This window comes from Aspergillus tanneri (genome assembly GCF_003426965.1).
Source record: "Aspergillus tanneri strain NIH1004 chromosome Unknown AapTan_2_pilon_pilon_pilon, whole genome shotgun sequence".
Taxonomy (NCBI): Eukaryota; Fungi; Ascomycota; class Eurotiomycetes; order Eurotiales; family Aspergillaceae; genus Aspergillus; species Aspergillus tanneri.
Genome location: NW_022984629.1, coordinates 5,041,843 through 5,067,436, shown reverse-complemented (window position 1 = coordinate 5,067,436; position 25,594 = coordinate 5,041,843). Strand labels below are relative to the sequence as shown.

Sequence of the window (25,594 nt, the reverse complement as noted above, 5' to 3'; positions counted from 1 at the left end):
GCAGGCGAAAAAAGTCGCCGAGCGTTGCTTTTACTTAAGAACCATTCTCCCCACCGCTTTTTCTCGCTTTGCATCGGCAAACCCCAACCTTGCCCCAATCTCCGTGAATCCACTCTCCTGCGCCGGCACCAGACGGCGGTTGCTCGATCATGATGGCAGGCAATGGCCACCAGCAGCAGCTTCAGCTCCAGCAGCAGCAACAACATCAAAATCAAAATCAACAATCACAACAACAGCAACCTCCTCTATCTTCATCATCCGTCAACGACCAGGACACCGGTCCTTACCTGCCCGATCAGAAGTCGCCCTCGTTACATCCCCAACATCGCCGTGGATACCAGGCCTGCGACCCATGTCGAAAACGCAAGGTCAAATGTGATCTTGGCAGTAAGTCATTGGCGTCGCATCATACGATCTCTTCCCCAGATTCTTTGATCGAGACTTCCCGGGATTTTATTTTTTTTTTTTTTCTTTCCCGGAAGCTGACCCCCACGGTACTAGGCGTTGATAATCCCCGTCCTCCACCCTGCGTTCGCTGCCGTCGCGAGAGTAAGCGATGCGAGTTCTCCGCCACACGCCGCAAACGCAAACCCTCCGAGGTCGAGGAGGTTTTCGAGGGCGTTCTCCGACGCGACAAACGCATGATGGTGGGGGAAGCAGTCTCGAATGGCTCCCCGAGTGATGGCTCGTCCTATACGGCGGCCGACCCGACTGCGTACGACCCCAACCAGAACGGCACTCGTCCGACACAGAAGTGGTCCGAGGGATCCCCGGCGGCGACCACAGCCCAGGTTCCTCCTCCGTCGGCAACCACCCAGCCGTACCCCCCGAATCCGTCGTCGACGACGCATTTTCCTGATGCAAGGAAGCCCCGACTGTCCATGTACCCGTTGGGGGACCGAGCGTCGGCTCCAAGTTTCAGCCTGGAGGGAGGGCAACCGATGATGAACCGCACCGCCGTCGAGCTGCTATCGCCGGCGATCAGCAACAGTCATGATGCGCTGCATCTTCTGTCGGAAGCGGCGGGAAGGACGGAAGACCTGAACCGACAGAGCCTTGAGAATCGATATACCGCCCGACAGTCGGTCTCGTCGTTCAATTCCTCCATGTCCCCACTGACCCAGGCCGGGACGCCACGAAGCGCGGGAGGATCGTTTTCGCGGCCTGCCCGGTCAGGCCCCATGCCGATGGGGACCTATTACCCGGCGGCAGCCACGTCGGGGTCGGTGGAATCCCAAGCTCCCGAGGGTCGTGGCCAGTCGGGTCCTTCGGATAATCCCCAGGATCCTGGATATCAGGATGCGGTCAAGGCATGGTCCCGACTACGCTTTGTTCGTGCGGGCTGGCTCTCCGTCGAAGAGTCCATGGCCTATGTGGCATAGTACGTTCGCATATACTTCTGGTGCACTGAGTGTGGCTGACCATGTTGATTAGTTACTATGAACATCTTGCCCCTCTCAGTCCCATTGTAATCCCCGATTTCTCCCATCCGTCGACCCATCGCACGATGCTGACCGATGAGCCGGTCTTGGCCGTTATGATCCTCACCACCGCGTCGCGACATATGAAGCCGAAAGGCGATGGTGCCTACACGCGTGCCTTTTATATCCACGACCGTCTGTGGTCGTATTTACGTGGTATGATTGAACGCCTGTTCTGGGGCCAGGAGAAGTTCGGCGGCAGTGGGACGGGCATGAACAAGCCGCGGTCTTTTGACCTGGCTCCTACGTCGGCCATGGTGAATGCCAAGGGCAATCTGCGATCATTAGGGACGATCGAGGCTTTGATGGTCCTGACAGACTGGCACCCGCGGAATCTACATTTTCCCCCGGGAGACGATGAGAACGCGCTTCTGGACGTGGATGCCCAGGCGCACGGCGGGCGTCTCGACGGTGGGTTGGATACTGAGGGCGAGGGCACCGCTAACCGATTGTCACAAAGCACGGGGGAGGGCCGACTGGCATTCCAGAAGTGGCTGGAGCCCGCTTGGCGGTCCGACCGGATGTCCTGGATGCTCCTGAGCACAGCGCAAGCGTTGGCATTTGAGCTGGGGGTATTCGACCAGAAGAGCGAGTCCCGATCGGCCGGGGAATCGCCGGCGGAGCAAACGCGGAAACGTCGGCTTCGTCGGCTTATTCTGGTGTATATCACGCAGAGCAGCGGGCGTCTGGGAATCCCATCGATGCTGCCGCTGCCGCAGTGGGCCAACGATATCCAGCCCACCACCGCGACAGCTGGCAAGGGCGGCGATTCTGCCATCGACAAGATGCATGACTGCTGGATTGGTATCTCGAAGATCATGTACCAGAGTAACCAGCTATTATTCGCGTCGAATGAACAAACGTCGGAGTTGATCCGCAGCGGTCGATATCGCGACCAGATCGACCGATTCCAGCCGTTTCTACGAGAATGGAGACAGAATATTGACACGCTGGACCGTGAGTGCCTTTTTTTCAGTTCTGATTCCTATTTTTAATTTTTGGGAATCATTTAGCCTTGATTATAATGACTGACTGTGTTGTAGTTGCTCCTGCTATGAGAATGATTTTGATGATTGAATACGAATATACCCGTAAGTATATGGTCCATGAGGCCCAAACTCAGGGTACTAACGGGCGTCAAGGACTGTACGTGAATTCTTTGGCTCTGCAAGCCGTAGTGGACCGCTGGACGACCATGTCGAATGAAGCTGCTCAGGCTCAGGCCCGATCGGCCTCTGGATCTTCGTCCAGCAATGGATGGTTCCACGTGCTCATGGAGCTGTATCGTGTCAATGAGCAATACATCCAGGAAGTCGTCGATGCATCCCGCAAGATTCTTCAGACGGTTTTGGACGGGCTCGTTCCCGGTGACCATCTCAAGCACGCTCCGGTCCGCACCTGCTTCCGGATCTTGTCCGGAATGATTTTTATTCTCAAAGTATGTTATGTTGACGTGAGATTGCATCAAATGGTGCAAAGAAAGATCGGACGATAAGCTAACCCGATACAGACCTTCACACTAGGTGCAAAAGAGGACGATGTCCGTGTTTCTCTCGATCTCCAGGATCGGACCATGGAGGCATTGCGGACCAACGTCGTCGACGATGTGCACCTGAGCCATGCGATAGCCCGGCTCCTCGAACTGCTCACCACGAATATTCGCACGCGGTTCCTGCGATTTGCACCTCTAGACCGTGGTGGTGACGGAGAGTCGCAGGACCGCACCACGTCTGCACCCGTATCGCGGGCCCAGTCACCACGACCGCGGGATGGAGCGCAGAGCCGACGGGATGCCTCGAGTAAAGGGTGGACACCGGGGCAGAATGCGACGCAGAACCTCGGATACGTCGAAGGCGGTAGCAGTCAACCGACGGGAGGCTCGATGAGCTCAGTGCACGACCCGCTGGCGGGCATCCCAGCGCAGCCGATCAATTCATCGAATATCAATGTCTCCTTCATGCCCCCACCGCCATCGGTGTACCACAACTACTATGACCCCAACTCGACGCCGGCGACGGGAGACCTGGAGAGTTCGACCGTGGCGTCGCAATCCATCCAGGAGAACGCCGGGACATCGAGCGGGCTTCCGGACTGGTTCGCGCTGCCGTTGGACCAATTCTTCAACAGTAGTACCGCGGTGGTGGACCAGGGTTTGGGAGGTACGGGGCCGATGGTAGGCGATTTTGATATGCTAGAGGTTCTCCTTAACGAGCAATATGATGGACATGGTGAACATCTGGAATCGGCTGGCGGCGGCGGCGGCGGCAGCAGTCTCCCGTCGCAGTTCCTGCAGGCATAATGACGACGAAGAAGCCGTTAAGCCTTGTGGATCTGCGGACACAGGGAACCCTGTATTATGAATGTGATTTTAGTGTTTATACATAGTGGATAAGGCCAATACCCCAAACTAAATGAGATACGGACATAATTCTGATGGATTTTTTCTTTTCTTGTTTTCTTTTTCTCTTTTCTCTAACGATGATGGAGTATGCATTTGCGGTACGGAGTACGGATTACATACAGAATATTAACTGTCCTGTATGTAAGTAGGGGTTCTTGATGGATCGACAAGGGATGAATTCGCCACTGTTTCCAATATACCATGTAGAAGGAGTAGAGGTGATAGACCGGAGCTCCGATGGAAGCTTCCCTGTCACTATGGGTTGGTGGTGTCAGGTGTTTCAGATATCTAGTTTGGATGGGTCTTCACATGATAGTAAACACGTAGTAATAGTATGTAATACGTATGAATAATATGAATAAGAATCAGAATAAGAAAAGGATCCTTGTCGATGGTATCATTATAGTGGAATTGCTATCATCTACCTATGTAGTGATCTTATTTCCAGATGATATCAGCCCTATTACTTACCAATCAACAGGATTATTCAAATTCACCTATTTCTCAGCCGTAGATATATAACCTGGGTATGCAAAAGAATACGGAGTACCGTGCTTGTACCTTATCATGCGCATTAGCCAGGATCTAACACAATCAGACAACATGTTCTAATTAATCTGTACCTATCACGTCCGCGATCGACAGTTCTAGTTGGCACCATTTAGCATTCAGGCTGTAGATCGACGCAATCGACGCAATCCGGTCCATACGTACTCGGTGGTATGGTATACTCCGTGTCGGGACCAACAGTATCCACCGTGATTTGTCTTGATTGATTCAATTCCTCTGGCTGGTATTGTATAACAACTCGTATCGATGAACGGATTGATTGAATATCCATCTCAATCTCCGGCCGGAAGACTATTGACCAACTAAAATAAGCGTGTGGAGTCGGGCACGATGGTCGAAGTTTTACCGTCACATCGTGCGTTGACTCTCACTGGAGAGATAGGAGACGCCGATCAACTCGTAAGTTATCTGGCCCCGACTTGCTATCCTGATTGATGGGATTGGATGGATGGGAGATGAAGGAAGTGTGGAAGTTGCCAATTGAATGGAATGAAGCGCAAAAACGGCGATCGTCAGGGCTCCGACGGGCCTCAGGCACACGTCCATCTTTCCTCCTCTTCTTCTTTCATACACACTCTATGTCTCTCTTTCCCTGTCTCTCGATCGATCAGGATGCTCCCCTCTTCTTGGCTTCGGGATTCTCTCGAATGGCGATCGTCAGCCTTCGTCGAATAACAGTTCGGTGCCGAATGTACCATCCTGTCTGGGATGTCGTGATACACGACGACCGGACATGTCCGTGCCTGGCGCAGCTTTGCCCAAGACTTCTTGTCAAATCTTGTCCCGAACAAGCAATATGCTCTTTTCCATAGCGTTTCTCCTGTCCAAGCAACCCCGCAGGGGTACACGAATGCTTGTTTCTCTTCGGCCCAGCTTCTGGTGCCATGCTTCGTCATCTTGGTTTGTTGGTATCTTGGCGGTCCTGGATCGTCTCTATCTATATTTGACTAAGAGGATCTGCAGGTGGATATGCCTGGAATAGGAACTTGATGATGTCTACCATCGGTCTCTCAACTGTTCGCAAAGCTATAAAGGAGCCCATTGTTCAGCGTCTCACAATGCCTCTCACTCTCACTCTCATCCTCAGCGAGCTTGAGATCTCACTCCTTCGTCCCTTTCATTCTTTGGTGCATCTACATTCTCTTGTCCAAACCAGCTAGTATGGTTGTCTTCAGCAAAATCACGGCCGTGGCCCTCGGTCTCTCAACCTTGGGATCCGCCCTGCCTCATGCCCAGTCGCGCAAAGGCTTCACGGTCAATCAGTTGAGCCGGCCGGCTGCCAGTCCCAAGACTATCAACTTGCCTGCCATGTATGCCCGCTACCTGTCCAAGTACGGAGCCAAGGTGCCGCAGAGTGTCAAGGAGGCCGCCGAGAAGGGTAGTGCCATCACGAAGCCGGAACAATACGACTCGGAGTACCTAACCCCGGTCAAAATCGCCGGATCGACTCTGAACCTGGACTTTGACACTGGTTCCGCCGATCTGTAGGTCCCCTCTCGCTGTTTCAATTCAAAACTAACGAGGGTAGCTGGGTCTTCTCGTCCGAACTCCCCGCCGATGAACAGACCGGCCACAGTATCTACAAGCCCGGCGGTAACTCCACTAAGCTGAACGGTGCCTCCTGGCAAATCTCATACGGAGACGGCAGCTCCGCCAGCGGCGATGTCTACAAGGATACGGTGAACATTGGCGGCGTGACAGCCAATGGCCAGGCCGTCGAGGCCGCCAGCAAGATCAGCCAACAGTTCACGCAGGACAAGAACAATGACGGTCTGCTGGGTCTGGCGTTCAGCTCCATCAACACCGTCAAGCCCAAGCCGCAGACCACATTCTTCGACACCGTCAAGTCGCAGCTCGACTCTCCTCTGTTCGCTGTGACCCTGAAGTACCATGCCCCGGGTACCTATGATTTCGGATTCATCGACAAGAGCAAGTACACGGGCGAAATCGCCTACGCCAAGGTAGATAACTCTCAGGGCTTCTGGCAATTTACCGCCGATGGCTATGGGGTTGGAGACGGCCAGACCAACTCCAACTCCATCACCGGTATCGCTGGTACGTCGTTCATTTATACTTCTATCCTTAGAAAATTAAGCTAATTAATGAAAGACACCGGCACCACCCTCATCCTAATCGACGACACCGTCGTCGAAGATTACTACAAGAATGTCGACGGCGCCAAGCAGGACCAACAAGCAGGAGGCTACGTCTTCCCTTGCTCCACTGAACTGCCCAACTTCACCGTCGTGATCGGCAGCTACAAGGCCGTAGTGCCCGGAAAGCACATCAACTATGCCCCCGTGCAGGAAGGCAGCCAGAGCTGCTTTGGTGGTATCCAGAGCAACTCCGGTCTTGGATTCACTATCTTCGGTGATGTGTTCCTGAAGAGTCAGTACGTTGTTTTTGATTCGCAGGGTCCCAGGTTGGGATTTGCTAAGCAGGCTTAATTATTATGATTTATCATGTATATATGGTGGATGTGGATACTGTACATGACGGAAGATGATAGTTGATGAATTGATGGATTGATATATGGTGATACAATAGGAAGAATGGACATTATTGGTGTATTATGTTGATTTCATTGTATTGATGTAGATGACAAGAACCTTTGAATAGTGACGGATATACACCTATTTTATATTCATCGTATAGGTCTATTTTTCATTTTCAATAGAACTTATCCCCAATATTCTTCTACACATTCAGTACGAAGTGCGGAGTACAACCGATGAGAATAGAATAGATAGAAATAGATAGGCAGGTCACAAAGCTTAGAGTGGAATATATTCTGTCCTATTTGGTATCCATATAAAAGCCCTTCATAACCTTGATATTATATATACTCAGCACGCAGAAATTAGCATATATAACTAAGGTCGCAGGATGTATGTAGCTACACCTTACGATGTCCTGCTTATGTGTGACCTTCCCGACCATCGCACCAGGATCCATCCACCCATCCATCCAATGTAAAATAGGTATGTCGCTGTATATCCGGGTTATGTATACCTGTATATGGTATAGACGTATATCATAGATCATCAATCATAATTCCTGTTTATCTAATCCCCAAATCTCCCAATTTTTAACAACGTCCCAGCCGACTCGACGGACGCGTCGACGCCAGATGCGAGGACCGTTGGAAATAACAGGTAAACAGGGGTTGTATGTATAGCCAGATGAAGCGATGGATTCTTTGGTGTCGACTTTATTGCTTACGATGAGGTCGTCTCGCGTGCGTTTGCCCAGAATTGAAGGGGCTATTCGGACCGGCGTGTTGCCGCCGGTAGAGGGCGCCGTGGACGGAGGAGCGGTAGGACCGGCGGCAGGGGTGAGAACACCGTTGGCGTGGGAGTCGTCCTCTTGGGGCGGTGCACTGGATGGACTCTTGTCATCCCTGGTGATTTCGGTGCTGGGGGATTGCCATTGGCAGACTTGAGATTCCTGCTCGACTTGGTTGGCGGGGATGGTGTAGTATTCGCCGAGCTGGAATGCCTTTCGTCCCATACCGAAAAGCTGCAGACGGCTGAAGACCTGCTGGTCGGCGAGCGATTCGCTCAATTTCTCCAGGAGGACCTCGTCGTCAGCTTCGACGATGTCGGCGAAGGACCGCGCCGACGTAAACACGTTCGAACCGTTCGCCAATGGCTTCGGCATATGGCACGGGCCGAGTCCGGTGGATTGCAACTTGCTGCCGTTGTTGGTCGGTACGAGAAGGCGGAGGGCGACAAGGTTCCGTAGAAATGGGAGGACCAACCCCAAGGTTTCCATGCTGGAAAACTCGGTTGCGAACGCAAACTGTTCCAGCCGGGGCGAGGCGTGCACGAGACGCGCTATCGTGCTGCTGGACAGCGGCCATCGGGCAGGCAGTAACATGTGTCGCAACGTTGCGCAGTGGTTTGAAATGAGGGGGTTGAGGTAGCTGTCGCGCACGCTGGTTTGCATACCGGCGGATTGGATGGAATCGGGCGTTGGGGCCACCGCCTCATTCGAGGGGGAATGGTTCTGGTCCAGAGAAGGGGGAGTGAGGCCCCCCGGGGGCGCCCACTGCCGGGGGCAGTTGATATTCTCCTGCGGATTGGCTGACACGTTGACAAAGTATATTTTTTCTAACCCGGTGAAAGAACCCAGGAAATCGGCATGTCGCCTGGATAAGGAATCTTGCCGGAGACTCTTGATTCTTATGCGCTTATGGGGGGGATTGTTCGGCCAGGAACTGTCGACGAACGTATTCATAAAGTTCAAGTCGTCAACCCCGACATTGTTGAGGATCGTGACGTTTTCCACGGTTTCCTGGTTAAAGGCAAGATTGAATTCTTCGGTGTGCAGAGCGTATAGGTTGTGAAGACCAATGTTTTTAAGTGATAGTGGTTGCTTCGCCGCAATGCATTTCCGGAAGTAGTCGTGAAGCATGACGCTAGGCTCTTGCGCTGTCCTCATGCGCGGCGACCAGTGTAGCTTCAGATCGCGCAACTTCTTGGACTTCCATAGTAGCGTCGATATATCATCCGGATAGCACAGGGGATCAATGTCGGTGATCTTCAGATAGCGCAAATGCGGCATGGCGGGAATGGTGATCATGGGCCGAGGGTGACGATTTGAGGGAAACCGTACGGTTAAAGACGTTAACTTGGGTAACTGCGTCAGCCCCAGATACACGGTCTCCAGCATCTTCGTGCTGAGTTCCCAGCTGAAGCTCTCCAAGTTGGGCATCCGATCGACCGCCGCCCGCACCGCAATGTTCATCATCATCGATGAATCCGGTACCCGACCCACTCGCGCATGTTCCTCGAGCTCCAGCTCTCGCCAATCCCCTCGCAGAGTGAACCGCCGTACAAGTGACGCGAAAGGACGGGTTATGACCGCGTTGAGACCCATGGAAAAGGGACTGGCACTGCCCATCCCTTCGGGCGCTTCCCCGCGGTATCGAATTTTGTCATAGGAGGTCAGAGTCATGTTCTTGTAGAGCTGGGGTAAAGACATGTAGTTCAACACGCGACATGTTCGGCATAGGCGGGCTAGATCACCTGGATCATCGAGCTGGACAGACCACCAGACGCGTCAGTTATAGAGCTTAGTCTCCCCCTGAGTCAAAGGGAAGAAGGGGACATACGTAGGAGACAATGAGAGCGATCAAGTTCAATGGCAAGACCATTAGCGAGCCTCCCCGCGGCCGATCGTTGGAGATGCAGGCGTCAAACATGTTCTGGTTGACAGCCGCCATGATGCGACGCCCAGGGGCGATGATGTCGTGGCATCGACTAGGTCGGTGGGAAAGCTTGATGGGCCCAAGAGCGAAGGATGGAAAAGATAAGACTAGATTCGATGCAGAAGCGGAAAGGATGAAGAGGAAAGGTAAGAAGTTCGCCGGGCCATTTGCCTTCCGACCAGCGTTGGGCCGTAGAATTAATTATTCAGCATTTCCACCGTCTACTCTGCAGCATCATCATCGTCATGTAATATCTACCATCTCTCCGAACGATTTTAGACTCTACGGGGATTGATTCTCATTCCAAGGTCGCCACGGTTGCCTGTCGCTTCTGTCCATCCACACTGCCCACGGCCACTGCGCTCATTCTCCCCCGATTATCGTACACCCATTTCATCGGTCCCGGCACCAATTGATCACGGCCTAAAACTTTGCGGACCGCAGCATCTAGATCGTATTGCATTCCGTGCTCAAAGTCCAGTTTCCCACCCAGACTCACTGGAAGATTCTCGGGGTCGATATATTCCTTCAGAGTTGGTAAGACCTCCACGGGTGTCAAGAAAACTAACTTTTCAGCGGTGACGGGATCCACCCAGCCCTTTAAGATTTTCCAGATCGCTGCAAAGTAAGAGGGACAGTTGCATAGCTGTTGCCGTAGAAATCAATCAATTAATCAATCAATCAATCAATCAATCCACGCAGATCAGGAACAGAACTGGAAGAAAAGTGACAGGGAAAACCGTACAAAAATCCGCTCAATAGTCTCCGGAAAGCATGTTGTCAGTAACCCACTGATATCCCGGGCGAACAGTCTGAGATCGAATCCTTGTTTCAGGGAGAGTGTAGACGCATCAACGAGAATCACAGCGCGGGTGATCGGCTTCCCTGCCACCGCAGAACAAAGTGGGAATGCGAAGCGAGTAATACTGTCGAAGATGACCGAGCCCAGCTGTAGAATATCAACTTGGCGTAACTCACTGGATGTACCTTGTAGATATCGGGTTCCTTTCCACCCCGTCACAGTGTCACCGGTAATGTTGATGAAATTGGCGATACATATCGGAAGGCCTCGTTTGTCCCGACGACCAGTCCAATGAGGGTACTGAAATTCAATCGACTCAATCAGAGTGGAAATGATAAAGGTAGAGAGAGAAAAAGAGAAATAGGGAGGGAGGGAAAGAGGGAGTGAATTCTCACCACTCTTCTAGCGGTCTCGAAATCCTCCAACCTAATCCCATCATACACCTCGTGGATATGGTTTTCCTTGCGAAACCGACACGCCTCGCGAAACTGTTCGAATGCCCCGTCGGGATCGAACTTGCGGGCACGTAGAAAGCGTCTATCATGATCATCATCAGGATCCAAGAATTAATGATACAAACTAGAAGAATGGTTCATACACTAGAGTAGTCTCATCATTGATGGCATCCCGCGCATCTTGCTCTGCAAGGCCGTCTGGGTGATCCAGGAGACTCTGATCCTTACACAGCTGTGTGAAAGTCTCCAGAGCGAGTCTCTGCCCCTGATCTAAGTCAAAGCCAGCTGCGTTGTCGACGGTCATACTGCAGGTGGGGTGAGGCTCAGCTCCGGGGTCGTATGCGGTTAAATCGAGCGTAAACCCCTGGATAGATCCCTCAGCTTTCCTATGTGCGACGGCCGTGTGGAGGGTGAATGAATCCTACCTTACCTTTGCCAGTTCATCAACCCTTGACCTGCGTGTCATGTGATTACGACTGCAGTAGTTGCAGTTGATGGAACAAACCAGGTATATCAAGTATAACAGGGAGAAAAGATCCAGGAGGGTCTGACGCTGGTGGGCCTTCGATTGGACCTTGTATCCAGCAGGAGTAGCATTGTCTTTATTTTCCGGCCCCCTTATTGTGTAAATGAGAAGTCGCACATAAGGGTCGATGCACAGATAGTATACTGGGCACTGAGTAACTAACAGACACTACCTAGGTTCCATTTCAGTGGAACATCTCACCGTCACACTACTTTCTATACAAGTGTGTGATCTCTGTACATGAGGGTATATCACATCTCGAGGCCCATCCACAAAAGAAAAATTAAAAGAAAAATAAATAAACAGACAAAAAAAACTAACGCCCAGCATGCACAACGCCTATTTAATGCAAAAAGAATCCCAGAAGAAAGAAAGGATATACCTAGAAGTGGAATCCACGAGTTGCATATTGCCGTGAACCCTCAACGGGTCCAAATGCAGAGAGTACACAGGCACAGAAGATGCAAAAGAAAAAGGAAGGTAAAAAGGAGACGGACATAATAAAGTCAATGAGAATACCCAACAGATCACCTACCACCGACATTGATTTTTGACTTCTAAGCATTTACTTCCCAGGTGTCTATGCACAGTTGAATTTGACCTGCAGATTTCATACAGTGAGCCACTACCTCGGGAGCCCATATGACATCTGCATTGGAGGAAGGTAGGGCGATATCAAAGGCGTCCCCGTAGCTCTAGCAGCTTTCCCCCTCTCTTCCTCGCGCGTCTTGATCTCTGTTTCGTCCTGAATGAGGGTACAGCATATGCAACAAGTGGCCCGGACGCAGTCAGATGCAATGTCGCCCCGGATCCCGTATGCCTTGCGTGTCCGTCTGCGCTGAATCGTGGCCAACAACCCTAGACTACCATGTCAGCTTTCACTTTTTCGGTCAATTCAATACAATACACTGAACACATGGGCCTACATTGACATCCGCACAACACAGCCATTGCAGTACATGATCCGTTGCATGTCTCATAGCCTAACATGTTTGTCGGGTCTTCGTCCCTGGACAACATGGAGAGGCGATACTGGGTCTTTCCGTATAGAATACAGGGGCATATGAGCCCAAGGCAGCATGTCCAAATGTTTGAACAATCGCACATACTGTGACTCCAGGATCCGCCCTTGATCACTTGGTTTGGGTGAGCTATCTGCCCTGGCTGATGGTATACCATGAGACTATCCATGACTGGTGTTTGCGGTAGTCCAACAGCGACGGGTTGTGGGAAACGAGGCAACTGCGGCGTCTGCAACGGGTTTGCATCGGGCACTACCGAAACAGTCTGAATTTCTTGGATTTGTCTCATGGTCGCCGGATTTGTCTTAATTGGAAGTGGTCCTGGAGAGCCTGGGGGCACCACATATGAGTAGTCAGGCACCACTGCGTCATGATTCTGAATCTGTTGAGGCACATCATCAGCGTAAGGAGCATAGATGGCCGGGTGATGCTCGATATTTGGACCGCTGGGATGATGAGAGATAGCCGGGTCCTCGGGTAGGTATTGCGCCTTTTCACTTAATGGCAGCTGAGCAAGCTCGGTGGTAGCTGGTTGCAGCTGTTGATGTTGCGCAGCATTCGCCTCGGGTACGGTCGCTGGCTGCTGATGAAGATGTTGGTGGCCAGCATGCATTTCCAGCGGAGTCTCAAGGAAGGAATACCTGGGGTTCCCCCCCAAGTTGGAGGTATCCAGATGGAGTTGCCGGGACATGCTTGCAGCTGTGTTGCAATGGGTATCCTCGTTTCCCACACCGTACTCACGCTCTAGTAGACGAAATTTACTAGTCACGTATGCATAAGACGGGGCTGGCCTGGGAATGCCCAGTGGTTTTTGCACTGCTCGGAGATAAATTGCCGATGAGAGTTGTTGTAATTTCCACAGATGTAGCCCTTCCGTGAAGATCTACATGTATATCCATCCATACATGGAGTGTGTACCAACGGTGCGTAGCTCCTCCACCGTTCCGATTCCACTACTCTCGGTGGTCACCAAGAACAAGTGGATATAGACCGTAGGGAAAGGGAAGAAGAGGGAAGGACTGAGGGAGGCAGCAGCATTAAGTGTAACCTCCCGTGAAGGTGGCCGGCTCGTGCAAGTGGAGAGACAGCGCTTGAGGAGTATGTACTCATCGTGCTGCGGGGAGGACGCGATCCAAATGGTCAGAGCTCGGAAACCTGCTGCACCTCGATCATTTGTATCACTCACCGCGCCAACCTCGTAGGCCAGCGTTCGGCGGGCCCTCCACGCCAGTAAGGATTGTTGTTGGTCTGGCGGCAGTTCGGAACGTCCCGTTGGATTGGTAGCCCTGTCTCGTCACATCGCCGGTCCGTCGAGTCACACTTGGGTGTTGCCGATTTTCCCCCTTTGCAACCACATTGGACGAGCCAACAGTTGCCCGTAAAAGCGAGTTGACTGCGCCGCAATGTTGACGGGCACTTGGGAGGTGATCATCATAGGCGCCAAAAGGCCCAGCCAGTTAGATTTGATCGTGAGAAGAGTCGGCGATGTGATTAACAGGTCTCGAGGAAAGCTGCAGAAAATCCCAAGAGGAAAAGTGCCCACTAACTTCTTAGAGTTTAGAGCAAGCTGCTTTAGGATAATGCAGGGACAAAAATACGGCTGGAGTTGATCGAGATCACTTTGATGCGGCCTATATATGTTTGCAAGGAATGTTCTGTCGTTTGTCTTTCAAGCTACATCTGATGTCAATCAAGCTTTGTATTTAATCCATGCCTCTGAATCTCACTTAGATTACCTAATAAATAGTTGTGGAGTCTATATTGACGAGATTCATGGCATCTTTTGTGACCAACAATTTTATTTCTGGACGCTGAGTCAAAACTTCTTTCTATTCCCTGTTCTCAAACGTGAGATTTTGTAAACGACAGAGTGTGAATTACTATGCTACTCGATCTCCTAATGAAGGTTCACCCAGGGAGACGCGTGGAAATCGTAATATAGATTTACACTTGGCGACTTGTCTGTTACCAGATACATCGAGTAGGTATCTTAGCGTTCTGATTTCGATAGTATTTATTATTCTTTATAATATAACAATACTCACCAAGAAGTCACTGATCGTTCAGTTCTACCTGCGAGGTATTAAAAGTGGCAACGTGACGACAAAGACCAGATATTCGGCCACATTGGATAACAGCCCACAAGGTGAAATCCATGAGTAACATTCTTCCCAGTCATTGCCACGTTCATGCTACTCTATACTCCTTACCAAGACGGCATAATATAGATACTCATACGACAGAAGTATCTGTGCTATCAACCTACCTGAAAATTATGTGTTTTTAGATAGATGCACATGGTCGCTCTCATGTTTATATCAACTGCGAAATTATCATTCAGCTTCAAGTCAGAAACTGGGAGGAAATGATAAGTATATGAATGTAAGTAGAAGGGGACAAGGTCCTCAGGCAAGTCATCGAGGGACCTTCGTAGGGGGCTCTCTATCAGGAGAAAACACTGGAGATAACGACTCTTTAACTCACAGAAAAGGGGGAGGGGGAAGAAAGAAAGGAAAAGAAAAGAGAAGAGAAGACAAGAGAAAAAGGTATGAGCGACAGCATAAGCTTCACGAGTACTCCGTACCAATCTGACGATATAAAGCACCGAATTGCCACCCTGGTTGGCTGCAGATAGCTGCATTCGTAGAATTGTCAACACTGGACCCATCGAAGGCTAAAGTAGTAGCCTGTCCAATTTTCACAGTACGATGTGTAAATACCAATTGGTTTGGGCAGCAATGACGAGATTTGACTATCGGATTGAGTGGTGCTAACATGGATGGTGAGCAAGAATCCGAAGGGAGAGAATCTGCAGCGTTCCAGACTATGAAGTCCTCTATGTAGACCATCCAGTGCGTTAAGTCGTGCATTGTGATTTTTCAGAAGTTGAGAGATTTAATCAACTCATCGCTGTAACTTGATGGTGTGTACACCTGGGTAAATACCGGCCTGGTATCATGGAATTTAACTCCAATCGTCAAGGAGGACTCAAAGCAAGGAAAATAATAATGCAATGGCATGGGCAAGTTTTATTATCCAGGATTCTCTATCTATACACCCGAGTTCCTTCTGACCGGTGCCAGATCGGGACTTCGTTATCGGCAGGAAATGGCCAGCAGGTCGATCACGTTGCTCAATGATTGGCAGAACAGGGCTGGTCTGGTCAGGTGGGGAAAAGATGGAAGGAATGGAAAGGGATGATCTGTATGATCAATTCAAATCATCCAAGTTACGGGAGTAAACAAGGTCGATAACTCAATTAATCGCTCACTGAGGAATTTGGATTGTTGTTGCCTGGTACTGTTTGCGGCTGTTTGATGTCGAATGGCTCGGTGTACGAAGAACTGAGGACTTGTTTGTAGTGTACTCCCGGTCTACCAGGGCATTCTCAAGAACTATGTAGTGTCTAGGTACAAGAGCAAACCAGATCTTGAGATTTCATGCCTGTTCAACTAAATGCTGTTCACTGGTTCGATTTTAACAATCTGACGTATCTGTACCCAAGATTGTCATCAAGTGATGCACATGAGATCGCATTCCGAGGGCTCCGATGTCTGGGCAGCCTTGCTGGATTTGTATTATATATTTACCACTCTGTATAGGTATTGAGTTGAGTCTCCATTGGCGATCTCTAAAGGAAACGAGTCAATGATGCTGATACCGGCATCCTTCTAACATCCCCGGCCTCCGTCCATTGGTTCAGAGTCAAAGTCCGTCCCCATTTTCTGATAGGAAGCACCAGTAGGGGAGGATTGTTCGGAGCGTTTACCCCAGAGGAATTCTCCCATCTGGAACCCTTCTAGAGATATCGAAATTCCCACCAGTACAGCCCGTGACTTTATCTTACTGGAACGGATAGGTGGCCCTTTACCTAGATTGGTCTAGTGCATAGCCGATGACCCCAGTCCCCGGTTTTCCTACAATTATTATTGGCTGAACCCTTTCCAGCATTGATATTCTGTATCTTATTTTTGTGTTCGGTTTTTCATGTCCCTCGAAATTGGATGATGCTTCACTCCTCTGCCAATTCATTTTTATCATTTGGATGTGAATGAAGGTGGGACCCTCTGCTCTTTGGAATTGTCGGGACACCTCCTTAATTTTTTTTAAATTTTTTTTAAATTTTTTTAAATTATTTTTATTTTTGTTTTATTTTTTACCCTTCTCCTGATGATCTTTTACCATCCTTCCCTACCTAAAGGCGGTGACGGAGATCCTCGTCATTTCTTCTTGGTTCAGCCAACACCTTTTCTTCTTAGTCTCCTTCCATTCTTACCACTAAACTCCCCTGGTAACTCGCTTGTCCACTTTCCAGTGCTTTAAACTGCATTAAGCACTACTACATACTACATACTCCCCCTGCCTTGCCTACTCCTAGCAGTACTTGACCGACTCCATCCATACATCATTCATTCTTCCCGCTTAACTCAGCCATTGCCCTGTGAGAAGCTCTCCGTCATCCTGCCGACTGCGCTAAATCCCAGCCTGTAAGGTGCCCTTTCCCCAGAACGTGGCAAATATCCCTGGATCTTTCAATTTTTTTCCACTCCTTGGCTAACCCGGTGACGCCAGATCCTCTGCTGGACTAAACTACTCTTGCGATTCTTCCGTCTTGGGTGAAACACCAACCATACCCGTCGCATTCTGACTCTCTCTCTCTCTCGGCTTCCTTCCACTTTTTCCTCACCGAGCAGCCCCGACCAATGTCCTCCCCATGTCAAGACCTCCGTCTGCGTCAGAGAATACCCTGTCGGAACCCTTGGTGACACCTGCTGCGTCTGCCCAACGTGATTGCTCTGGAGGGCCCGACCTCCGCCACGGCAAGCAGCGACGCCACCACCATCCCCGGGATGAGCTCATACACCAAGATGTCCAGCAAGCTCCTTCTCCATCCCGCGCCGAATCCCCCACGGCTCGTCAATGGGCCAAACCGGCGTCTTCGTTTCCTCTTAAAAGGACGACGGCCACCTCCCCGGAGAAGCCTGCTCGCCCTAATCGGTCTCATAGCCCCCAGTTGTCTGAAAGGGATAGCATTTTCGCAACCCATTATCTACCTTCTGATAACGAGTCCAGTGTTACACCGCAACTTCCGCCCGTGAAAGACATAGAAAATGAGACCCCGAACCGTTTGACCCTTGAACCGGAAAATGTGCCTCCTTCTCCCACCATCATTTCTTCCAAGGTCCTCCCCCGTGGCAGTCACGTCGACCTCCCCCACATGGAAGTTGACGTCCGCAGAAACCATTCCTTGCGTTCTCCGCCATTGCTTCCGCCGGCAAGCCCTTCTCATCCTTCCCCCTTCGCCTTGATCGGCTCGGACGTGAGCCCCGAGAACAGACCCGAAACGGCGGATGAAAAGTCGCAGATTCCTGACTGGGAGAGTTTGCAACCCCCTCATAAAACCAAGTCCGATGGTGCTGGTGCTAAGCCCACTCTAGAGGGGTCGCTGTCCCGCCGCAGTCTTATTTCTGCCTCTCTCAGTGATGCCTCTTTGTCTTCGCATCAATCAATGGTGCCGTCGCTAGATCACCTTTCTACAGCTATTGACCGCGATTCCGCTTCTCACCATGTGTCAGAACCGGGCTTGAGAGACAATGTGGCGGAGACGAAAATGGAGCGAAGCTCCAGCCGAAGCCGGCGTGGTAGGGTAGATCATTCCATCGAGGCGAATCTGACCAACGCAGAGCCGGCTTCCCATGTGCGCAGCCGTAAGTCCAGTCATTACCTGGGGCTCTTCAAGGAGAACACTACGTCGCCGGACCGCAAACGAAGGGAAGATCGTGGAAGAAGACATGATGAGCCATTGGAATCGTATGATAAGGCCGCTCCGGTTCATTCAGAGCCTCTCTACATCCCCGAGCGATCAGACATGAAATTGCAGCTGCCGCCACCACCAGAGGATTCTGGGCTCCGAAGTTCCAAGAGTCTGTCGCATCTGTCCCTGACAGATGTTCCACCCATCGCTCCTCCGACTTCGGAGAGTTCACCTCCTCAGCTAAGCTCCATTGATGATGTATACAAGCATCAACATAAGACTTTGCCCCGCAGTTTGCTCGAGGAGATTCGAAACTTCCATCTGACGCCCGGTGGCGCGCGCGGTACTTCATTCTCAAAGAGTATCCCGACTCAGTATGCCGAAGGAGGCAGAGACTATCTCACTTCGAAGGGTGGCGCATCCTTTGGTAGCCTCTCACCTGGCTCGGATATGGACCAAGGACGGCGTCGCAGCTCGGCGCAGTTTGAAGATGAGGAGGATGAACAGATTTCCTCTGCCGTATATTTTCCTCATGAACGTGTCACAGTGTCTGATGAAGTGGATCGAGTTCAGCCTTTTCCACAAGGCCCACAAGGCGTGGAGCCATTTGATGTACCGGCCAAGAGTAGTCACGTTCTAGTGCCAAAGAGACATAAAGTATCTGATGAGCAGGATGCCCATTATGTGGATATCTCTCTTCGATCTAAAAATGACAGTAAATACCTGCACGGCGATCTACCAGACATACCGGGCCCTTCACTAGAAGAACTAAATGAAAAGTCTCTTAGTGCCATCTCAGAACGCAGCGGCGAGTCCTCCACGTGTGAATCGGAAGCTGCTTCTGCGGATGATAGCGGTGGGATGTCAGTTCAGGATGAGGAGTCGAGCATCACGGACGACGCGGAGATGACGCCAACAGCTACACCAACCCAGCGTCATCGGTTTCTACGTGTACGCCGCAAGCATGATCGATCGGCCCCCCTCGGCGCAGTAGAACTGAAGCCCTATCGGCATCAAGTGGGCGGCCATACGACCGTCTTCCGCTTCTCAAGGCGCGCTGTATGCAAACAACTGAACAACCGGGAAAATGAATTCTACGAGCGTATCGAACGCAGGCATCCCGAAATGCTGATGTTCCTGCCAAGGTGTGTACACATTCTACGTCTGTAGCAATTGATTTGTGCTATGGTGTGGCTAATTAGTTATGTTATTCTTCCTCGCCTTCAGGTATATCGGTGTTCTCAATGTGACCTTTTCTAAAACTCCGAAGCGCCATAAGACCCCACTAGAAGAAGGCAATGTCGAGCGCAGTGACACGGGGCATGTCACGAACAACCTCGGTGACCTCCACACTGCTGGATTGACGCCTGCCAACGGATCCCGACTGTCGGAAGCCGTAGACCAGCCCCGCATTGTCAGCCAAAGCCAGGTTACAGGTATCATACCTAAAGTGATCCTCGAGAACAATCGCCATATCATTCCTGCCGACCTCTTTTCCCGCTGTCAGAGGCCAAAGACTTCTGACGGCACGATGTCTACTAAACATCGAGTTTCTCACAGTGTCGGCAATGTCGCTGATGACAAGAATGCTTGGGATAGTATCGTAGATGACGAGGCGTCTGATCAGTCTCCAAGGAAACCCATAATTAGCTGGGGCGCGACCACCGTGAATAGAAAGCTCCAGGAACAAGTTCTGCGCGAAGTCTTTAGCCCTCCGGCTATCCATCATCACCGACGCCATGCCCGAGGTCATCTCACGTTGCCAAGGACGTCTTCAGATGTTGTTCGGCGGAGGGCTAATCTTTCTGAGGATCAAACAGCGAGTAGTCATCGAGCCGCGCTAGCGCCAACCGAGTCACCGCGGACTGCGGCCATTGAGATTACAAAGCTGTCAAATGACGAACGTGGGCTATCCTCGTCGGCCTCTACTGCCCTGGACTCCAATCAAAACCGTCTTCAGAAAGTCCGGACAGAAGAGTCCCCACCGCGTTCTAGTTCGGTCTCTCGGGCTCGCCAGGTTAGACGTCGTCATTCGGGAAGTGGTTTGCAGCGGCGAAGGAGTATGACTTCCGGTAAAGAGGGAGGGGAACTCATGTTTTTCGAAGACGATGGGTATGGCGGCGATAAGGAGGATGGAATATTCTCCATGGAAGGCGATGCCTCCATGCCATTAACAGACCGCCCCGATGTGAATGGGACTCCCTCGCTAGCTCCGAAAAATGGCGTACAACTGCCGGGCCCACCTGCTAGCAATGCGCCGTCAAAACATTCAATTCGTCTCGAAGGGAAAGAAGACGATAATCGCTTTCAACTTCCAAGCAATCCCAAGGAGGCACAGACACGGAAGGACGAAAGGGTGCAGTTTTTTCTGCTGCTGGAGGATCTTACGGCTGGCATGAATAAACCGTGCGTGCTGGATCTGAAGATGGGAACGCGCCAGTACGGCATGGAAGCCAATGAGAAGAAGAAGAAGTCCCAGCGACGAAAATGTCAGTCCACCACATCTCAGCAGCTTGGCGTCCGGCTCTGTGGCATGCAGACCTGGAACGTGAAGAAGCAAGAGTATTCCTTTGAAGACAAATACTTTGGTCGAGATCTGAAGTCCGGACGAGAGTTCCAGGATGCTCTCACCCGGTTCCTCTACGATGGGGTTAGCTATACCAGCGTGGCGAGGAAGATCCCTGTCATTTTGGACAAGCTTTCTATGTTGGAAAACATGATCCGAAGGCTTAAACGCTACCGCCTTTATGCTAGCAGTCTTTTGATTCTCTATGATGGCGAACAGGCCAGACCTCTTGATGACGTTCGCGCAGAGAGTCAACGGGATCCTTTGCACCATCGTGCTGTTGACGATGGTCATAACAACGCTGATGTTCAGTTGAAGATTGTCGACTTCGCCAACTGCGTTACAGGCGAAGATGAGATCCCCTCCGACGCGCCTTGCCCCCCAAAACATCCGGATGATATTGATCGCGGCTATCTTCGTGGACTTCGAACGTTGCGAATGTACTTCCAGCGTATTGTGAAGGAGGTTAGCCAAGATGAGTATATTGAGCGAGGCGAAGGCGAGGAGGCGATTGCCCTGGGGTCCCAAGTATCAGGCCACCAGAATACATCAGATCGATATTGGGATGAGGGAGTAATGGAAAGTGATCCGGGCGAAGTCAGCTTCTAAAGATGATCCTTCCGTCCTACTTTTTTTCTCTTCTCTTTTTTTTTTTTTTTTTTTTTTTTTTTCCCCCTTTTTTTTTTTTTTTTTTTTTTTTTTTTTTTTTTTTTTTTTTTTTTTCCCTCCTTTTTCTTTTCCTCGTCCATTGGAGTTAGCGGGTGCATTTTCTGTTTCCATATTATTCTCAGCTCCCCATTAATTGAAGAGCCATTTGTGGGTCGGGATATGGCGTCGAGATTGCATGACACCGGGTTGGGCGTTCTCGTTCTGTTTCACTGTTGCGGTTATTTTCTGCCCTTCACGCGTCCAATTATGTCGACAACATCATCATATTGACCGAGATGGAATACTGCTGGGGTTGTCATACAAATGATACGATACTGACGATTAATTATGGCATACAGCTCCCCTTCTGGTTCTCTCCAGCCATGCCTGGTGCATACGTGGAAGGACTTGTGGGAGAGCAATTCCGTTCTGTTGGCGTGTATGAAATTGTCTTTTCTTTTTCTTGCTTTTACTGCTCTGTCTTCCTGTCTTTTTTTTTTTTTTTTTTTTTACTTTCTCGGACATGTTTTACTGATTATACCTCCTGGGAACTCGTCCGATTCCCTGGACTTTTCATGTGCTCCACCAGGCAGACTTCCATGATTGTGTTTGTACATAAAGTGGCAGGCTATTAGACAAACAAGAGCTGATAATCTATACGGTTAATTGTCAATCCACCGTAAGCTTGCCTGTACATACGTACTTGAGTTTTCTAGACAAACTGATGTTTACCCCTTCTACGCTTTAGTGCTCACCCCTCGCCGCTTTTGCTTAATGAGTAGATCTGAGTACCCCCTGAGTGGCTAGCTAAATTCTACGCATATATAGGAAGCATTATATATAACTTATCTCGTTGGCTAGGACATATTATCTACTCAAGATCTAGCTGGTACATTGCGCGAAATAAGCGTTCGCAGGCTATTGTGATCAGCACCCACTAACTCGTCCATTTTAACACCATCTTTAAAAACAATGAAGGTTGGCATGGCTCTGATTCCGACGTCTTCAGCAATTTCCGTCTGTTCGTCGACATCGACCTTGACGAACTTGATGTCACTGAATTCGGGGATTGTGGCAAGGCTTTCAAACACTGGACTGATGATTCGGCAGGGGCCACACCATGTAGCCCAGAAGTCGATTATGACAGTGTAGCCTGAATTTATTAAACTTCGAAATTCGGAGAGGCTAAAACAACACATTAAACGGTCAGTTGATGTGTTTAGGGAGAGAAAAATGTTCACAACAAAGAGCCTTCAAGTCTTACCTGTTGAGAGCAATAACAGACATGATGAAAGGATAGACCAAGATCTGACTCTGACTGGACGGTGGGGTTCAGGAAAAGCAGTTGCTTACGTAGTAAAGGTACCGATGGGTGTGACCGTGGAAGGAGAAATGGTGGAGGGTAGAATGGTTTATCTGTGTACGGGGCTCAGCCAGGAGAGATCAACCCGGCTGCAAGTGACGTCACATATATATATTGGGCACTATTTTGGGCTCCATTTAATACTTATTCTAGTCTCGATCTAAAGCCGATCTCCAACCCCCACCTATAGGATTTGATCTGCTCCCTCGGACCGTCGTCGGAGATGCATGGGAAATATACTGCAGCGAACTGTCCCGCCCCCAGTGCATCTACTTTGCAGCGAAGCAAACAAGGGAGTATTTATTGTCGAATCAACAGGTTTTGCGTAGACACTCTATATGTACCTAATACCTCTAGGTAAACTCTGCTGCGGTACGCACCCCCACTATCATAGATGTAAATTGCTTTACCCCTCTCTCAGCTGTCAGCGGTGCAGACACCTCTCCCCGAGGAACGAGGCTGCCCAGTCATTTTCAGATGAGGATAACACTTGGACAAGGAATAATAATCCCACTAAAACTCCAAGGCATCCGCAACATAGCTTTCCACTCCTGGTGCTCGGAACTAAAACTATTCTAGCACAGGCAAATTCCCACCACACTGGAAAATAATCCGAAGCCCCCAATCGAGAATCCCAGTAACAGCGTTAAACGCTATATTCCTATTATAAAAAGGACTACAAGCAAGAACATAATCTCCTCCTAGATTAGTTATAGAGCAGATTAACAGACTGCTAGAGAATTCCGGAAGCCGCCTGAGCAGTCAATATACACTTATTCAATATTTAGTGAGTACCCAGGAGTACTCAAGAATTGCTTACCTATCATGCCTTCTAAGCCTTATCCGTCTCCCCTTGTCATCCACTCTCTTAGGATTGACTAGTATACGCATACAATAATTATCCTCCACGGCCGCGGTAGTAATAGCGAGTGCTTTGGCCACGTCTTTATCGAATCAACGGACATCGAGAAGCGCCTTCCAATGACCAAGTTCATCTTCCACACCGCGAGGAAACGGCGTTCTACTGGACTGAAACGGGTTCCTATCAACCAGTGGTTCAATAATTATTCGCTTGAGGATCCGAATACCCGGACTGAATTACAGCTTGATGGACTACTGGAAAGTAGTGAATTCCTTCGGACATTGATTGATGAAGAGGCGAAGCTCTTGTCGAATGATCCCGCTGTTGGCGATGGGTATAGTCGTGTTGTGATTGGGGGCTTAAGTCAGGAATGTGCGGCTTCTGTATTCTGTCTTTTGGGGGGACTTCCTTTTGTGAGAGAAGATGGAGAGAGCAAACCGCTTGGGGGATTCATTGGGATGAGCGGGTGGTCACCTTTTTCAAGGGCAGATTGCTGGTTATTAAAAATTGACGAAGGCGACCAGGGAGAATCAGAATCAGAAGCTGAAGAAGACGATAAGGACCCGTTTGCCCACGGTACAGATGGTGACGAAATCCTGCTGCACATCCAAGCGGTCAATCATATCGGGATATTCTCGATCTGCCACCCTTTCAGTCTGACGCCGATGGAGCATTATGAACACTGGTATAAAGTGCCCGACGAAATTGATGATGCGGTGTGGTTCTTAAAGGAGAAGACTAGGGTTCCAGTTGTTGACGAGGTTGACTAGTCGTTATTATGACAAATGGGGTCACTAGATGATATGATGCTAGAGCAATGCTTCTCTTCTCTATACCTACCTAAGCTATTACGTTTGTATGTCAAAAGTCTGACTTAGTATACACTCACATCATAAACTGCCCTTAACACCCATGTAGTGCATTTATGGGAAATTAAATAAAACACCATAAAGAGGTAAATAAGGATAACGATATTCACTGCTTAAATATGTAACATCCACACCCCGCACCACTTTACTCTCCATTGTTTCAAACTCCCATCTCCATCCTGCGAAATATTCAAATCATGGATGCAATTCGCGAGAAACACAAGTGCCTAATCAATGGACTCGCCGAGGCCTTTACTCTATTTATCAAAGCACTTTATATTTCCTTTGCTGATGTTCTATTTGCCCCGCATTTATTCCGATGTTGGACGCTTTCAGAGACTTGGTTTTGAAACTGATGTTATTATTTTGGTTCAACTTCTTCCGGCAATCAGAAATGAGGCAGCCTAGAGATAACGAGAAAGAATTGAACATATCCCTCGTGCCAAACTGGTTAATTACTTACAATAACCACCAGCAGATATTGGTCATGACAAATTGGAGTTCTTGTGGTACCGATCATACCGACGAGGATGAACAGGGAGTTTTCTCACCAATATCCTTCAACTGACATTCCCGGCTTTTTATGGAGTCAACGTGCTATATAATATTCATGATCGTATGTTTCCTTTTTTGGGACTGAGAGTGCCGGGGAGTACGTACTATGTTAGCAGCTGTAATTAATTAGGATACACTTCCAGAGTTGGCACCAGCTCACTGGGCGAGAAGATCGTCATCCCCACAGCCTCAAATCTCACGTGTACACCAGAAGATATAATCACTCTCCAACTACTTCTTATTTTCACTACTAGTAACCACCTACCGTTAATTTCAGTTTAGGTATTGCGGTAGTACAGTATTATTAATAGACACTCCCCACCCTTTCATTCGATTCCAATAATATTCTCCGTTTCGGCTGCGATGTCTCGGTGCACCCTGGATTTTATGACGGTATTAGAAAAAGCTATGAGCCCAAAATACACAGGCGGACAGTGATTTCCAGTTAGTTTGGTCACTGGCGAACAAAAACTTCATTAGGACACTCGAGTTGATTATGGATTTGAT

The 25,594-nt window shown here is 49.8% G+C and overlaps 7 protein-coding genes across 7 annotated transcripts; 4 read left to right on the top strand and 3 right to left on the bottom strand.

Moving 5' to 3' along the window:
* Window positions 1-152: 152 nt before the first annotated feature.
* On the top strand, window positions 153-3,780 carry ATNIH1004_001598 (uncharacterized protein; the record flags this gene model as incomplete). The annotated part of the gene is made up of 6 exons (XM_033566297.1): window positions 153-387; window positions 502-1,381; window positions 1,435-2,438; window positions 2,525-2,572; window positions 2,624-2,919; window positions 2,992-3,780. 6 exons carry the CDS (start codon window positions 153-155, stop codon window positions 3,778-3,780), a joined length of 3,252 nt encoding a protein of 1,083 aa, XP_033432054.1.
* A 1,833-nt stretch (window positions 3,781-5,613) lies between these two features.
* Window positions 5,614-6,899, top strand: PEP1 (pepsin-like aspartic protease; the record flags this gene model as incomplete). Its single annotated transcript, XM_033566296.1, has 3 exons — window positions 5,614-5,936; window positions 5,981-6,507; window positions 6,562-6,899. The coding sequence occupies 3 exons, from the start codon at window positions 5,614-5,616 to the stop codon at window positions 6,897-6,899; spliced, it is 1,188 nt and encodes a 395-aa protein (XP_033432053.1).
* A 601-nt stretch (window positions 6,900-7,500) lies between these two features.
* ATNIH1004_001596 (uncharacterized protein) lies at window positions 7,501-9,679 on the bottom strand (the record flags this gene model as incomplete). The annotated part of the gene is made up of 2 exons (XM_033566295.1): window positions 7,501-9,495; window positions 9,569-9,679. 2 exons carry the CDS (start codon window positions 9,677-9,679, stop codon window positions 7,501-7,503), a joined length of 2,106 nt encoding a protein of 701 aa, XP_033432052.1.
* Window positions 9,680-9,962: 283 nt separating this feature from the next.
* Window positions 9,963-13,160, bottom strand: ATNIH1004_001595 (DUF614 domain protein; the record flags this gene model as incomplete). The annotated part of the gene is made up of 7 exons (XM_033566294.1): window positions 9,963-10,282; window positions 10,457-10,766; window positions 10,862-11,003; window positions 11,065-11,285; window positions 11,352-11,376; window positions 12,077-12,305; window positions 12,557-13,160. The coding sequence occupies 7 exons, from the start codon at window positions 13,158-13,160 to the stop codon at window positions 9,963-9,965; spliced, it is 1,851 nt and encodes a 616-aa protein (XP_033432051.1).
* A 4,023-nt stretch (window positions 13,161-17,183) lies between these two features.
* Window positions 17,184-21,399, top strand: ATNIH1004_001594 (inositol polyphosphate kinase KCS1; the record flags this gene model as incomplete). The annotated part of the gene is made up of 2 exons (XM_033566293.1): window positions 17,184-19,369; window positions 19,452-21,399. 2 exons carry the CDS (start codon window positions 17,184-17,186, stop codon window positions 21,397-21,399), a joined length of 4,134 nt encoding a protein of 1,377 aa, XP_033432050.1.
* Window positions 21,400-22,313: 914 nt separating this feature from the next.
* TRX3 (thioredoxin family protein) lies at window positions 22,314-22,725 on the bottom strand (the record flags this gene model as incomplete). Its single annotated transcript, XM_033566292.1, has 2 exons — window positions 22,314-22,623; window positions 22,703-22,725. 2 exons carry the CDS (start codon window positions 22,723-22,725, stop codon window positions 22,314-22,316), a joined length of 333 nt encoding a protein of 110 aa, XP_033432049.1.
* Window positions 22,726-23,782: 1,057 nt separating this feature from the next.
* On the top strand, window positions 23,783-24,433 carry ATNIH1004_001592 (uncharacterized protein; the record flags this gene model as incomplete). The annotated part of the gene is made up of 1 exon (XM_033566291.1): window positions 23,783-24,433. The coding sequence occupies one exon, from the start codon at window positions 23,783-23,785 to the stop codon at window positions 24,431-24,433; it is 651 nt and encodes a 216-aa protein (XP_033432048.1).
* Window positions 24,434-25,594: the final 1,161 nt, after the last annotated feature.